Raw genomic sequence first — 16,465 nt, forward strand, 5'->3', positions numbered from 1 at the left:
CTCCCACAGGGGCAGAAGGTTCCAAGGCTTTGGGCCATCATCATCTGCTTTCTAGGCTACGAGTAGGGAGCTGGATGGGAAGTGGAGCAGCTGGAACATGATCCGGCAGCCACATGGGATCCTCGCATATGCAAGGCAAGGATTTAGCTACTAGGCTTCCATGCCAGGCCCACCATGACATCATAACAGAGTTTCTTACAAAAACAATGACAATTTTTAATTGATCCTTATTACAGAATTTGAGCACTCCTTCAGTTTTTTTGTTACATTTTAATCATAATACTTGATAAATTGCATTCTACCCTAATTTTTTATTTACATTTATATTCCCCCTCTAAATGAAAACTGATCTCAGACTCAGTGCTTATTTTTTGTAACCTTGAGATGTCTGGTACATAACAGAATGTAAAAACGTCTGTAGTGAATGAGGATGTATTAGAGAAGCAATGATAAAAAGATCTGAAGTCTGAGTATCTCAACTAAACATCTCTTCATATTCAATCTGCTTGAGTAGATTTCTACAGGATGAAGGAGTCTTGAGAAGGAATCAGTTGAACAATTGAGTCTTCCCACAGTCTGAGCAAGTCATGGAATTAATAATGCTCCCCAGAGAGGACATTTATTCACAGTAATCAAATGCCAAACCATCAACAAGTGCAAATGCATGGGGAAATATGCCTTTGTTATTACTTAAAGAATACATACTCTAGTTCCGTAGTTATCAGTACTTTTTGCTTCTGAATACCTAAGTTTTGGTTTTCAAGATCTTGTGGATTTGATCTCAGCATTTGTCATATGTCAAACTCACATGCTTTTTTACAGTGAAAACATACAAGTAAATATTCCTTTGTCGGATCAGAATGGTTATGTGGTTACATGTCATTCAGCAACCTATAAACAACATTTAGTTTTACATATGTAATCCAATGTATACAATCCATCCCACATAAAACTGGGCTAACTTTATTCTTAGTCATCATCATCTTCCTCATCCTCCTCTTCCTCAGTTTCTTCATTCTCTTCAGAATCAAGCGCAGCAGCTTCTTGTGCAGCTCTGAAAGTTTGCTCCTGTTCCACACTGGGATCATCCATTTCTGTAATTTCTGGGCCACTAGGGTACTCTTGGTAAACTGGCGGAGGAACTGGTGGTGTGTAATTGTCCACACTATATTTATGGCCCCAGCCTATGTAGAAATTGTCAAACTTTCTGTAAGAAAAAAAAAGTAATTTTAAATAAGAAATATTGCCTCTGCTGGAATAATGAAGTGTTTGTGCACTGTAATTTAAAATAAAGCAATACATTCAAAATGTCCAGGTAGAGATCTCCCTTCCACTAGTTTGTACCCTAAATCTCTGCAGTCAGAGCAAAGGCCAGTTCTCACAGTGGGTATCTGCCATCCCTGCCTCCCAGGATCTTCATTAACTGCCAGAGCCAAGAATTGAACTGAAGTACTCTGATGTGGGGCATGACATCCCAGTGTATTAACTGCTAGGCTAATTAACCTCCTCCCCTTCAGTGTTAGGAAATTATTCTGAATCAAACTGCTTAGAAAACTGGCTGGTCACACCCTTTTAGAATATACCCTGCACCTAGAGCACAAGTTAAGACTAGCGTATTCAGACATTTTGAAGGGAATAAGTTACTACTTCCCACCAAAAGATTTTAAACATTCAGGCTATCATTCCCTGGGGGTGGGGTTGGGCTTGATACAATGCCATGATACACTTAAGTAGCAGATTGTTAAACTTGTGATGATTACTAAAGGACTATACTACTGTGATAATAGGGGCAAAAATGATGGAAGTGGAAATATGCCTACAAAACTGTATTATGTAACCATCATGTAAAATAATAATAGTAATTAAAAGAAAAAGCCCTATATGTTATTTTTCAGGCTGACCATTGGTTTGGTCTGACAGACTTCACAAACAAACTGATCTTCCCACACCCCTCAATTCATAGTCAATGCATTGCATCTCCAAGATCCATCCGGGGCTTCTGTCAAGGACACTGGTCTCTGGCTGGCTGTGTTCTGTGCCTATCTACATTCCCAGTCCAGACACTTCAATTCCATGTCTTCATCTGATACTTTGTAGAAGCCATAGGCACCTCTTCCCCTGTTGTTCTACTCTTGAGTTTTCAATGTCCAACCCTTCCACTCCTTCCTGTCTTCCATGTCTTTATAACTACAACAGCCCAATCAGTGAGCTCATCACCACCCTTGCATCAGTGACACATTTAATTGTGCTGATCCACCTGACCCTCTGGTGGCCCATTCCCCAGGATGGAATGGTACAAAGTCAGTACTTTTGCTTGCCCATGCAATCATGGGAAATGACTGAAGGCTTAATTCATTTCTGGCTTGTTGTTGCTTTAATGAGGACTCTGACACATGGCAGCTCAGCTTTCTCCAGTTCAGCTGAGCTTTTGACATTAGGAAAGAAACAGGAGGAAAATACAAAAGAAATGTATGTTCTAGGGAGGAATAAAAGGACTTTGGCATCCTCTAGATCCTAATTTCTTTGAAAGTGATAGCTCAAGTAACCCATTTTACAAACCATATTAAACACTCTTACCAAGATGTCTAACAAAGATGATCTAAGACTTAAATCAATTCAAACGTTTCTTAGAATTGCTTCAATTTACCAAATGCATGAATAAACCAATTGAACAATTATGTATGAAAAACTATTTTGTCACAATAATTTGGATAATTAAATAAAACAATAGAAGTCTGAATTTGATGCTTTGCTGTGAATAGACGTTATTGTAGGAAATTTTTTTGCCACACACCTCATATGCCAAAGATCAGTTATAATAACTGCCTAATATTCTCATTATAGCTTAAGGTTTCTAGAGCTTGGATAATTAAAATAATTACTTCACAAGTGATCAAATACTTACTTGCCATTGGAAAAAGCATATGCACCAGGCCAAAGGTTGGATCGGAGGACTGCAATAGCATATTGTGGAATGAGATTTGAAGATAGCTGTGTAGTCCAAGGAGGTATATTCTGAATCTCTGGAACACCACCCCCCCCAAAAAAAATTCAAAAGTGAGAATCCTAATTAGATAAGTATTTACTGTGTAGCTAAAGTCTATTTTGTATAAATTATAAATACATTTAATACAGTATTAAAATATGGAGAATTTGTTTAGCTCTATGATTCACACACTCACATCCCACATGGGAACAGCTAGGTTGGAATCCCTGCTCTGGATCCTGACTTCAGCCTGGCACTGCAGTCCTGGGAGGCGGCAGATAACGGCTCAGGTAAATGGGTTCTTGCTGACCAAAAGGGAGACTGCGTTTGTATCTCCTAGCTTCAGTCTGGCCTACTACCGGCTGTTGGAAGCAACTGGGGAGTGATGGCCAGTAGTTCTCTCTATCTGATAATCTCTGTCAAACTATTAAAAAAAGTTTTTTAGATAAAGAAAAGCTAAAATAACAGCTTAGCATAAAGGCATGACTGTATATTATTAATGTTTTAGCCACCTGAAATGTGTGAGTATCCATTTTTGTAACAGAGAAGTATTAGTAAGGGAAAAGTCTCGTAACATTTGATCATCAGAAGCCAAATCATTATCATTAAAAAGACAGTTACAAGCACAGTTTTTCCTCCCAAATTAGGAAGAAACACAGATGTGGGGACAGGAATTAGTGTAACAAGCAAAAACCAGTACTATATGACACTTAAATACCACTACACCATGTGATCTGCACCATTCATGACACAAATGCTTCCCAAAATAGCTGTCAGCCTTTGCAGTGACAACTGTTTTACCTCTTTGTGTCACCCCTGCAGTGTTTGTCAGAGAATGCTGTACTGACCAGTTTCAGTCTTCACATCCCCCCGTGCCAGAGCACATGAAAGGGAGAGGGGCTGAAATGCAGGCTACTGCTCGCTTTCAAGAGATTTCTTTCTAGAGTTTTATAAATACTTATTTCATCTAGTTGTGTGTGTGTGTGTGTGTGTGTGTGTGTGTGTGTGTGTAAGGGAGAGAAAGAGAGAGTGAAGGAGAGAGGAAAGAAACCCCAGATATCTACATTTCTATATCTAAGCCAGATAAATGTCAGGAGCGGGGCCTTAATTTGTGATTTCCCTGCTGTGTGTTAGGGATCCAGTACTTCAGCTACCACCACCGCCCCCCGTAAGGTGCAGAATAGTCAAAGGCTGGACTAGGAGCAGTACTGGGACTTGAACCCAGGACTCCAGCATGGCATATGGATGATCCAAGCATCTTGACTGCTTCATCCAAATCTTACCCTAGAGGTTCCTCCTATATATTTATCATCCAATACACAAAGGATGTTATATAGTGTATGTGTCTGTGTATGTAAAATTACCTATATCTTCAGAGATTGGTGTCAAAAGAGGAGGTCCCACTTCTTGTTCCATATAATCAGGCTCTTCTCCTTTTTCTTCCTCTTCTTCCTCTTCCTCTTCATTCTTTTGCACAGGGTTGAACCAATTACAGCGACCCTAGGAATGAATGGCACAAGATTCTCTTTATAAAACTCAGAGTATTAACTTGGATTTAAGCAATCATCCAGTTGAAGTTACACTGTGTGAATTTAGTCAATTTTCATTAATTCAAGACATAGTTACCATGTGCTATATTGATCTCAGTTATTTCATACAAGGTTGTACTATTTATTTCAAGAATTTTCTAACTTTTGAAGTTATGGAACTTGAATTTCATTTATGTTTTAAATTGAACTAAATATTACTGGAAAACATTAAAATATTTTAATTATTTGTAACAAATAAAACAGATAAAGTGATGACAATGATGAAGATGAAAATGACAACATTTTAAATGAGATAATAAGGAACGCTATGGAGGTTTGAGGGCAGGATCATAAAGTTATTAACTGGAGACATCTAAGAGTATCTCTTCTTTAGATGAAAGTGTAACTATGATTTTCTCCTGGCAAATGAAGTAATACAGCCAAGTGTTTAGAAAATGGATTAATGGTTCTATTCTGGACAGCCTCACATATGATTCTGTTGCTGAGACTCTGTTTTCTTTTTCATGTGGCCTGAAGTTTCTGCCTCAATTTTCTCATCTGTGAAATAAGGAAAATATTACTATTTCAGGGGTATTTGGTTATCATTGATATCTAGCTATACATATAGATACAGATATATGTATAGATTATATTATGCATACGTCCACATATATACCATATAGGTATATGTTTACTGTATATGGAGAGGAGCAGTTGACACAAGTGCTGCATAACCGCTAAATAGAACTGCTTTTTGTCTCTTATAATAATTTATTCTTGCATAAATGTTCCCTGCATAATAGAGTATAACAAGAGCTAGCTTTAAAATTAATATATCCACCTATATTTAACATAAAGAATACAACAGTTTCAGAATATGCATCAATCTAAAGCTGTGTGTTACCTATCAAGCAGTCCACAAAGCTATCATTTCATTTTCTATCCGAAAGATTAAAATGTGTTTGAATATCCTCTACACTTGGGAAGTACACAGTACACTGAGGGCTTACTTGGTCTTTCATGATCTCTTTCTCCATCTAGAATTTGAAGTCCTGTTTTATGATTTTTTGTGCATTGTAAGGGTAATTTAATAAATATTTGCTAGGATGATAGATCAGGAAATGCAAAGATCCTACCTGAGGGAGAATATGCTGCACATGGTGAACCCAGTTGGATAGAGATTCCACCAGATCAGTCACTTGGATGCCTTCAAAATCAGGGTTTGCCTCAAAGCTTTCTCGCCCACCTTCTAGTTCTTCCTCTTCTTCTCCTTCCTCTTCACCGAACTGATAGAATCCTAGAGGACTGACATGAGTCCCTGCTGAAATTCGTGCAATTTGTGCTCGTAAGTAGTTGCTTTCATTTCCTGGGAAAGGTGGGTAACTTATGATGGGAGCATCCAATCGCCCAGTGAAAAATTTTTTAATTTTTCTTGCAACAACAATTTGTGCAGGTGTCACTGATGGTAACTTCACCCATGGTCTTCCTGGTTCATTGCAAACAAAGTAGACATATTTGTTTGCTCCTGTTCTGTTTTCTTCTTTTGGTATGGCTGGTGGGGCCTTATAAATGGACTTTGGTAATCCATCCTCCTCACCTTCATCAGATTCACTTTCTTCTTCATCCCTCTCTTCATCTACATCTTCCTCTTCCACCTCATCTTCATCTTCCCCCTCACGAAATTCCACTTCAGCTATAATGTAATTCATTTCTACACCCAAGATTTTCCCCCAGAAACGGCATCTTTGGATTGGATGTGTGTCAGTGAGTTGCTTAAGAGCAAGAAATACACGGAAAGTCTCATCTGTGCCCAAACCAATTCCTGCTTGTTCAAAATGAAAAGCTGACTCCATCACATTTGGGAGAGGATTTTCTACCTGTGTAAACAAATGCCGCAGTTATTTTTTTTCCATAAAGGGAAAATTTACTTCTCCTTTCTTTTCATACATCTCATTATTAACTATATATTTAATTTCAACACTTCTTTGATATTTCTTTTAGAATTTAGATCAAATTATAATTGATGAACTTTAGTTCTATTATCAAGGAAAAGTCAAAGAAGTGTAGCTTCAATAAAGGTATCTCTTTTCAGTGTATCTCCCTCCCCCCGCCAATTCCCAGGCTTTTTTTATTTGAAAGACACAGTTGCATAGACAGAAAAGGGAGAGACAGCATCCTTCCATCTGCTGGTTCAGTCCCAAATGGCAGCAATGACTGGAGCTGGGACATTCTCAAGTCAGGAACCAGGTACTTCTACTGAATTTCCTGTGGACTGTAAAGGCCAATGAAGGTAGACTATTTTTGGCTTTTATCTTAAGTGCATTGACAGGGAGCACTTGAACTAGTGCTCAAATGGGATGTTGACCCTATAGGTGGTGACTTAACGTGCTGTACCACCACACTGGTACCCTCACACTCATTTTTTTTAATATTTGCTTATTTATTTTATTTTATTGGAAAGGCAGATTAGACTTACAGATAGAAGGAGAAACAGAGAGAAATATCTTCCATCTACTGGTTCACTCCCCCAAATGATTGCAATAGTTGAAGCTGAGTCAATCTAAAACCAGAGGCCAGGAGCTTCCCTTGGGTTTCCCACACTAATGCAGGATAACAAGGTTTTGGCTTCTTCTTCACTGCTTTCCCAGGCCATACGCAAGGAGCTGGATGGGAAGTGGAGCATCCAGGACACAAACTATTGCCAATACAGGATCCCAGAGCTTGCAAGGTAAGGATTTAGTCATTGAGCTATCACTCTGGGCCCTACTCAATTTATTTTAATAGCTACCAGCTTTATATGTGTATCTTAGAGCAAATCTGATAATTACTTTCAATGAAAATATCCTAACATTTCTGCTTTATAAAAATTGACTACTATACATAGGAAAATAATTTGCAATAATAGCATAATTAATATAGTTTATGTTTAGAACATAATGTGATTATATAATTGTACATGTTTATATCGCCACATTTTAAAAACTAAGAAATATTTATGAAACATATGGTACAATAAAAAGTAGTAAAAATCTGTAGAGTATCCCAAATATCAGCTAACATATAAGGAATATATTAAATATATATTTAAATAAAAATATATAAATATATATTTATATAACATTAAAGGAATATATTTAAAAGTGTTCAGATGTGACTCTAACTGAAGAGAAAATGTAGTAAGATGTTTACCTCTGGATTTAATAAGTAATTTTGAATTTCAGGTAATGAAGAGGTACATAGATAATTCAATAAAAAGAATAAGGGAAAATGAGCAAGTTGAGTCTGAAGCACAATGTGCAAAAACATTCATGGAAATGTAGGAAGTTACCTTAATTGAGACAGGAATAACTTGCAAAAAAGTTTCAATCGTTGAGATGCAAAACACCTGAGAGCATTTTGCTATCATTATAAGTATTCTTCTCTTAACCATATTATACTTTTAGTGTGAAATAAATATAGTGGTTTTTGCATTCTTATTTCTTTTTTCCTCTTTTTAAAATATACTCTATCGTCCTTAGTGATATCATCATTCTGTCAGTTCTCAACCTTTAGAGAGTGGCAACTTTGCTTTCTCTGACTCCCTTGTCACTAGCTTTAGTGTTTGATTAGTTAGAATCCTACCAATTCTAGCTAGGAGCTTACCGATTCTGATGTCTAAATATTTGTTGGGATTGTTTTTCCCCCTTTTTTTCTCATTTCTGTCATGTTAGTCACCATCACTGACACTTTCTCTACTACAAAAGAATTCTAATGCTCTCCCCATGCTAACTTTATTCTTTCATTGCTTCTCACTACTCTACTCCTCTATCTCTTACTTGGTTTGACAGGGACCCAAACAGTTGAGTCATTTTCTGCTGCCTTTAAGCAAGATCGTTTGATTGGAAGTGGAACATCCAAGACTGGAATTAGCATTCTGAAGTGGTATGTGAGCACTGGCAAACTGATGCTTACTCCACTGTATTATAACACCTGCTTCCTCCAGGAGGATTGTAACACTTTCCTTGCCCCAATTGTGAAAATTGATTTTTTATTTTTCTCTACGTTATTATGATTTATTTTTCTAAAACAAAGTCAGACAATGCTATTCTCAGAGATTGGTCATACAGTTAGTGTTTCAATGCTTTGGAGTCTTGCTTCTCTTCCCATTCCTGCAGTTTTTTGTTTTGTTTTGCTTTAATTCTCTAAGGTGGAGTGTCTCATCTTCACCTGTTCACTTAACTTTCCCAGATTCTAAACCCAGTCTGACCCTTTACCAGGAACTTATGAAACATGGTGAAGGGTTCAAGTTTTAGGATAAAAATATCGCTGACCTGTGTTGTGATTCCTTACCCTAGTACTGGGTACAGAGCCCTGTTTCTTCATGCAGTGTGCCTCATTAATCCATGCTCCATTCTTAAACCGAATTCTCATCATTCTTTGATTAATGGCTTCATGTGAATGTCTTCGTGACATGCAAATGTCATATTTTCCCAAATTACCTCATGTAACTGGAGCAAATGTCACCTTAGTAAAACAGGCTGGTGTCAGTTCCTCGACACTTGCCCCTTCCAACTAAGTGTTCTGATCCAGCTGCATCATATTGAATTGCTTCATCTTGGATTCTTTAAGCCTTGGAGAGTGCACATACACACTATCTTAGATGCCTACCTATCTTACTTTTATTGGACAGAGCATTTTTCTCCCTTCAACTACCAAATTTGCCAACGTATAGGCACATTTTAAATTATGTAAGGGTAACAGAATTTTAAAACTTAACAGGTATGCTATAAATTATAACAACACAAGCATTTAGGAAACAGCATATTAGATTGTTTTGTTAAATTTCTGAAAGTAAAATGTTAGTATGAGTCACATTTCATTCTCTAACTGTAACTTACCCCCACTCTGTCATGAATTGTTCTGCAAATATTTTAACAACTTGTAAACCAAGATTAAAAAAATATTCTTCTCCCTTTGTATTAAGTATCATGAACATAATATGCATAATATCAAAGCATTATATAAGGGACTCATGTTTGGAGAGAGTATAAATAATATTATAGGACTGAAACATTTCCTAATAAATTGAAGGGAAAATATACAATTGGAACTAAAATCTAGTTTAAAATTATTTGATATTTATTCATTATTCAACAAAACATGGTCTTCTGAGGTCACTGATATCCTATACCTGACTCTTTGGAATCCATAATAATGAAGATGCCATTTTCTCTGAAATGAAGAATTAACTTAAAACTTCTAGTACCTATAACATACTAAGACACAGTGTGAAAAAAGTAAAATACTAAACAAGAAAATGAGTGGTGTGAAATGAGGTTTATCAGAGAAACCTTTAAAAAACATAATATGTACATACTGCTTATACAGCTGTAAAAGACAATTGGTATGCATTTAAGGTAACACATTAATAATCATTCCAACGTTTAACAACTAACATTTACAGTAGTGACTTACTATTTCCTCTTCTGAGTCTTGCTCAGCTCCTTCCAAATGTCTCTGGAGAAAAAGATCCTTTTGTTTTTCTGCTATTTCATATGTTGGAAGCATCTCATTCTCATTTTGTAGTGTATCTAATTTTTTGTTAAATTGGGCCTTTTTCACATCTTGGCTAATGTTTTCAATGATGTCAACAGCATCATCAGGACGTTCATCTAATACCTTGGTCAGCACATTAGAAAGATGATCATAGCTACCCAAACAGAAAAAATTCCAGTAAACATACACGTCAAGATGTTATAATGAAGCAGTTCATTCAGATTCAGCTAGCTGAATTTTAGTGCACTTCAATAACATAAAGCCTTCACAGATTTTCAGTGTGTAAATACAATGATTTCTATCATGCCATTTCCCTCCCCCATCAATTTGGCTTCTAAATTTTATTGGCTTTGTCTTAAGATCTATTGCTTTCCTTTGCATTCTAATTTTGCATCAATTATACATACATGTATATATATATAAATTAATGGTATACATGCATATATATGTATAATGCCTTCGAGTACTACAAAAGCTGTAATATTAGAGTTCCATGAAATATGAGTCTTAAATAATGATAATCCAGCCTTGCACAGGCAAGAGAAAGAAGTTTGCTGGGCAAAGAAAGCAGCGTGCTCACTGCCTGGAGTACAATGATAGAAAGATGCAAGCCAGTGAGGACGGGGAGACCATGGATTTGAGTGAAGCAAATTTCCCATGATTCAGTCTCCTCATTATGAAAAATTGATCAGTTTTGCATTTTCTTTTCTATTTTTTTTTGATTTACTTATTTTTTATTGTAAAGGCAGAGTTACGTAGAGAGGAAAAGAGATAGAGAGTAGGAGATATTTCATCCACTGGTTCACTCCCCAAAAGCCAGGGCCGAACTGATTTGAAGTCAGGAACCAGTATCTACTTCTGGGTCCCCCACGTGGAGGCAGAGGCCCAGGCATGGGGTCAGCCTGCCCTGCTTTCCCAGGTCATAAGTAGAGAGCTGGATAGGAAGCGAAGCAGCAGGATCATGGATCAATGCCCATATGACATGCCAGCCCATAGGTGGAGCACTAAAATTCTGTTGACTATATGATTATGTAACTCAGAAAACAAAATTCTTTACAAATCTATATTGTCATAAGCTTTTAAATCACAGATATTCTTAGATGGATAGAACATAACTGGACCATTGGTCACTGTATTTTAAGACAAACCTGAATAAAACACCCTGAGTTCTGGATAATGTCTGAAAAAAGTCCTGCATAATGACTAATTTTTCTAGTTTGCCCATGATTGAGTGTCTTTTAGGACACAAAACTTTCAGTTTGCAAATAAATATAGCCCAGGTAAATTAAGATGACTGACCATCTCAGTACCAGCCTAGGCAGAGAAAGAGCTAGTCCATCTAGTCATGCAAGCACAAGAATGCTCAGATTAGAGACACACACTCCCTGAGATAGAGAATTATTTTTCACAAGTATTCTGGAGGGGAGCTTAAACTTCATCATCTATACTGTTTCTTTGAAGACTAAAATTCCTTCATTTCTGTATGCCCAGGTCGGCGAAGAAACTAGAAGAATTCCCTCCAGGGAGTGACCTTTCTTTGAGTCTTGTGTGGAAAAGCTGTCACTAACTCTCCCTTTGTCCTAAAATGTTTATTCATTTGAAAAGGAAAAAGAAAAGAAGGAATGGGGGGGGGAGAGGGGGAGAGAGAGAGGATCTTTTGTCTCTTAATTCCTGTCTCAGATGCCTGCAGTGATGGAGGCTCGTGGTGCTGAACCCAGGATCCCTTGAACACCATCAGAACTTCCCACGTGCATGACAGAGACCCAGATGCTTAGGTCATCTACTGTTTTCCTATGCACATTAACAGGAAGACACATCCGAAAAGAAGGAACAGGAACCCCAACCAACACACTGGGATACAGCTGTCTCAAGCCATGACTTAACTCAACTACACTACAATGCACACCTTCACTCTTTCATTAATACATTTTTTTTTTCAGATATAATCTGTTCACCCACAGAAACACACTGTCACAACGAGAAACACACCATGTGTTTGCTTTTTGTTTGAGACTCACAGATTGAAGCCAGACTTGCTGCTCGTCTTTATTAGATAAGCCTTCGCATTCTGAATGGCAGTCTCCAGGGTGCTGGGAGCCTCTTCAAAAACTTGTGGTTCAGGCTGATCTAGACTATAGTCACTGTTTGAGTTTTCCTCCTGAAAAACATCAGATTTCAGCCCTTCTTGTTTACAGTGGTTACGGCTCACATTCCTTGGCCCATACAGGTGAGATCTGGATTGCCGGAACTGCTGACCGATGTTGGATGGGCTTGTGAGATGATGACTTGGTTCTTTGTTACCAGGTGGTTGTTCCAGCAGGTCAGGATGAGGTATCCCAGCTTTAGGGATGTCTGTGGTAGTGCTGTCTGAAGGGGATGGTGTGGTAAGATTCTTTAGTTCAGGAGCCAGGGTCAGGGTAGAAGGAATAAAAGAAAGTTCCTGAAGAGAGGAGGGGGAAGGTGATGCATGTGACCTTCCAAGGTCACTCAGAGAAGTGCTGGCTCTAGATGGGGGGCTCCTTGGAGGGCTGCCCTTGGGAGGTGATCCAGTTTCTGGCCCCTTTTCCACCCCTGAGGGCTCAGCTGGCTTAGATTCCGGATCTTGGAGAGAGCTGATATTTTTTTCCCATGACTGCCCTGCTTCTTTCAGCTCTTGTTTTCCTTTCACCTGTTCTTCAGAAGTTATGTCTTCCATGGAAGGAATCAAGTGGAAAGCCCTTTCTTGAGAAAGATGTGGAAGGAGGCAATACACTGCAGTAATTTGCTGAGCCTTCTGAGCATTCCTGAATCCTAACTGCTTTGCAAGTTGCAGCGCCTATCTCCATAGCAACCCCGGGCAGGGCCCTTTGGTGAAAACCAATACACAGGAGTTGCTATGGTGATAGCTAGGGAGGAGCCGACTATGCAAATCCTACAGTTATGGTTTGCTGATGCCTCTTCCCCTCTCGCTAGCTCGGCCAATCATTTCTGAACTCCTCCAGACAGGTTGGAAATCTGAGAGTTATTGGTGCTGAGCCTTGAGCAGGAAGTGGGAGGCCTAAAGGTTTCGTGCAGGAGAATTTTAGAGGAAGGAGGATGTATCTGTGGGGTGTGTGTGTGTGTGTGTGTGGAGAGAGAGGTGGGGGAGGGAGAGAGAGAGAGAGAGAGAGATGATACTAGGACTTGGAAATCCTGTTCCTGCTAGTGACAGTGGGACCAAAGTATGCTAACCTAGAAAGCCCAAGTTTCAGCATAAATTTACAATGTTTCATTTGCATTATCCAAACAAGTCCTGAGAATAGCAAAGAAGTCTTGAGGCTTTGCTCTTCTCCCTTTCTGTCGATTCTGCCCTCTGAGTAAGCAGATTTTGATTTTCAAGGAGCCAATGCAGAAAGATACTGTATATATGTAAATATGTATTTCATGGATTCCTTGTTTTATAACTATTTAAATTCAAATTAACCTTAACCCTGTATTGGCATAATACTACTTTATGTGAACTTACATTTTCCTATGATTTAAGTCCTGATTATGAGTATTAATTTCTAATATACATTCTTCAATATGAAAACAGAGAATTTCAACATATTTATCTCATCGTAAATCATAATTTAAGGTCTTAAGGATTAATATATTATATATCCTATTTCTTTTTTCAATAAAACAACAAATGCTTGAAATTTAACACTTTCCACCAACATTTCATCTAGCAAGACATCAATTCTAATTTCATCAAGAAAAAAACAAGACATTGCCCAATGTCACAGAATTGTTAAAGAAAAAAAAACTAGTATAAACCCTGTATATGTACTTACAAGACATTGCCATAATTTGTGTGTATTTAGGACTCCTTAAAAATCAGGTCCTGGGCCCTGTGCTGTGACGTAACAGCTAAAGTCCTCTCCTTGAATGAGCCAGGATCCCTAATGGACGCAGGTTCTAATCCGGGCAGCTCCACTTCCTATCCAGATCCCTCCTTGTGGCCTGGGAAAGCATTAAAGGACAGCCCAAAGCCATGGGTCCCTGCACCCGCTTGGGAAACCCGGAAGAAACTCCTGGCTCCTGGCTCTGGATCGGCACAGCACTGGCTGTTGTGGTCACTTGGGGAGTGAATCATTGGACGGGAGATCTTCCTCTCTGGCTCTCCTCTTCTCTGTATATCTGACTTAGTAATATAAGTAAATAAATTTTAAAAAATTAACTCAGATCTTGAGTACTTAGAGCCTTTGGAATAATAAAATAAACAAAAGTAAAATCAACTAGAAAAAATATATATGTATCAATTGAGCTATTGCCTACTGCCTCCCAGGGTTCACATTAGTTGGATTGAGTGAACAAGAGTTTAACGCCCTTCTGGTCTCTTGAGTCTGAAACAGAGTCAGAACTTGAATTCAAGGCTTTGGATATGGAATATAGGTATCTGAAGATATACCTCAGCGACTGCAACTAGCTTCTGAAAAGATGCATGGTAAGATTTCTATTTTTTTTAGTTAGTAAGGCTTTTTTTGTGACCTATTATGTGGTCGATCATGGAAAAGAGGACACATAAAACTGAAAAAATTGTATATTCAATATCTGTGGAATATAAGATTCATCTATTAAGACCATTTATTCTATTCTCTGCGTGAGATGTTTTCCTTCTTTGCTGAGTTTCTGTCTCAGCTATCTGTATATTGATGTTAATGGGATTCCAAAGTTTTGGACTGTCCTTGACTACTTTCCCAGGACACATGCAGGGAGCTGGATGGGAAGCAGAGCTACCAGAATTAGAACTGGCACCCATATGGGATCCTGGAGCATGCAAGGCGAAGAGATTAGCCACTAGGCTATCACACTGGGCCTGATTTTTCATCTTTAGCAACTGTCTTTTAAAGTTCTTTGCGAAATTCTTTTTTTTTTAATTATGATAATTACATAGTTGATCAGGGTGGGAAGGATCGAGGGTTAGGCAAAACTGGGTTTGATCACTGTCTCCCAATTTTCTATTTCTTATTCTTATATCTTGTGGAAGGGTAACATTAAGGGAAAAAGCCATACCCGGATTCCCAACTGCGCTAGCACCCAGTGTTGTGGAACATTTGCCCATTTGTTAAATGAGTGGGTTTTATTTTTGCCACTGTTGATTCTTTTTTAAGATGCTGCTATATTTTGAATAGTAATCCGTTTGTTGCATAGGTAGCATGCACATATTTTTCCCATTTCTTTGGATATCTCTTTACTCTATTGATATTTTCCCTTGTTGAGCAGCAGTTTCTGAGATTGACATGCCCCTAATGTTTATTTCTGTTTCTTTCTTGTTTTTTTTTCTGTACTTTGGGAGATTTATTCATGACGTTGCCCTCTTCACCAAAGGTGTGTTGAAATATTTTCTGTTTTCTTCCATCAACTTTTTTGTCTGAATTATTCAATTAATGTCTTTGGTCTATTTTGGCTTGATTTTTGTTTGTAGTGAGAGCTATGGATTGAATTTCATTCATTCATATTTTGTGTGGTTGTGTGTGTACTCACAATGCTCAATTTTTCTCACAGTGTTTTTGAAGACATTATTTTTATTTCACTACTATGCTCTGAAGGATTTTTATGAAAAACAGCTGACTGCATTTAATTATTAATTATTAATGATTAATTATGTGGAATAATTTTTATACTCTTTATATATATGTTTCATTCATATATATATAAATGTCAGTTTTTCTACTAATGGATTACTATTTAATAACTAAAGTATGCTTTGACCTTAGGTATTGAGAGGTCCATTTTTCTTGCTCAGAATAACTTTGGCTACTCTGGATTTTTGTGATTCCATATGAATTTTAGGATTTTTTTTCCCTGCTTCTGTAAAGAATATCACTGACATTTTACATGGATTATATTGAATCTAAAAATGGTCCTAGGCAGTGTAGATATTTTAATCATAATGACTCTTTGTAATCATGAGCAAGAAATATTGTTCCATTTTTGTGTTCTTAATGATTTCTTTCATTGGTGTTTGACAATATTAGCTGTAGGAATCTTTGTTTGTTTAAATCCACTCTTAAATATTTGATATTTTTATGGCTTTTAATGAATGGTATTTCTTTCTTTGTTAGTTTCTCTTTCAGTGACTTTATAATTAGATATATAAAAGGCTACCATTTAAAATTTCTTTTCTATGTGAAGATTTACTGATTTGAGCTATGAATTCTAACTGCTTTTTGGTCTTTCCATGTATCATGTCATTTCCACACATGGATAATTCAACTGCCTGTTTTATTATGGTCTGAGGCAGCTAGTTCAGGGTCTTGGAAACTAGAGCTTGGAAGCCAGACCTCCTCTGCCAGATAATCCCTTCTGTCCACCTGTGAGTCAAACGATACTTATCATCACCTCGAATGTGAAGAGAGAGGTATTGCATTGTTGTTTAACCTCTGGCTTCTACCACCCCATAAAAGCCCAT

The 16,465-nt window shown here is 37.6% G+C and overlaps 1 protein-coding gene across 1 annotated transcript; it reads right to left on the reverse strand.

Annotated features, from left to right (window-relative positions):
• Positions 1–943: 943 nt before the first annotated feature.
• On the reverse strand, positions 944–12,868 carry RSPH4A (radial spoke head component 4A). The gene is made up of 6 exons (XM_004597591.3): positions 12,069–12,868; positions 9,970–10,204; positions 5,652–6,392; positions 4,351–4,486; positions 2,906–3,023; positions 944–1,207 (listed from the first exon to the last, which is right to left on the reverse strand). Exons 1-6 carry the CDS (start codon positions 12,743–12,745, stop codon positions 970–972), a joined length of 2,145 nt encoding a protein of 714 aa, XP_004597648.2. The 5' UTR covers positions 12,746–12,868; the 3' UTR covers positions 944–969.
• Positions 12,869–16,465: the final 3,597 nt, after the last annotated feature.

Source organism: Ochotona princeps, chromosome 1 (assembly GCF_030435755.1).
Source record: "Ochotona princeps isolate mOchPri1 chromosome 1, mOchPri1.hap1, whole genome shotgun sequence".
Classification (NCBI taxonomy): Eukaryota; Metazoa; Chordata; class Mammalia; order Lagomorpha; family Ochotonidae; genus Ochotona; species Ochotona princeps.

Excerpts from the sequence above, each read along its gene's own strand:
- RSPH4A (XM_004597591.3), bottom strand. The coding sequence starts at position 12,745 with ATGGAAGACATAACTTCTGAAGAACAGGTGAAAGGAAAACAAGAGCTG. Across the intron at positions 6,393-9,969 it reads AAGACTCAGAAGAGGAAATA|GTAGAAAATCCTCTCCCAAA; the intron begins GTAAGTCACTAC and ends TTGTTTACACAG. Across the intron at positions 4,487-5,651 it reads TGCAGCATATTCTCCCTCAG|GGTCGCTGTAATTGGTTCAA; the intron begins GTAGGATCTTTG and ends ATTCATTCCTAG.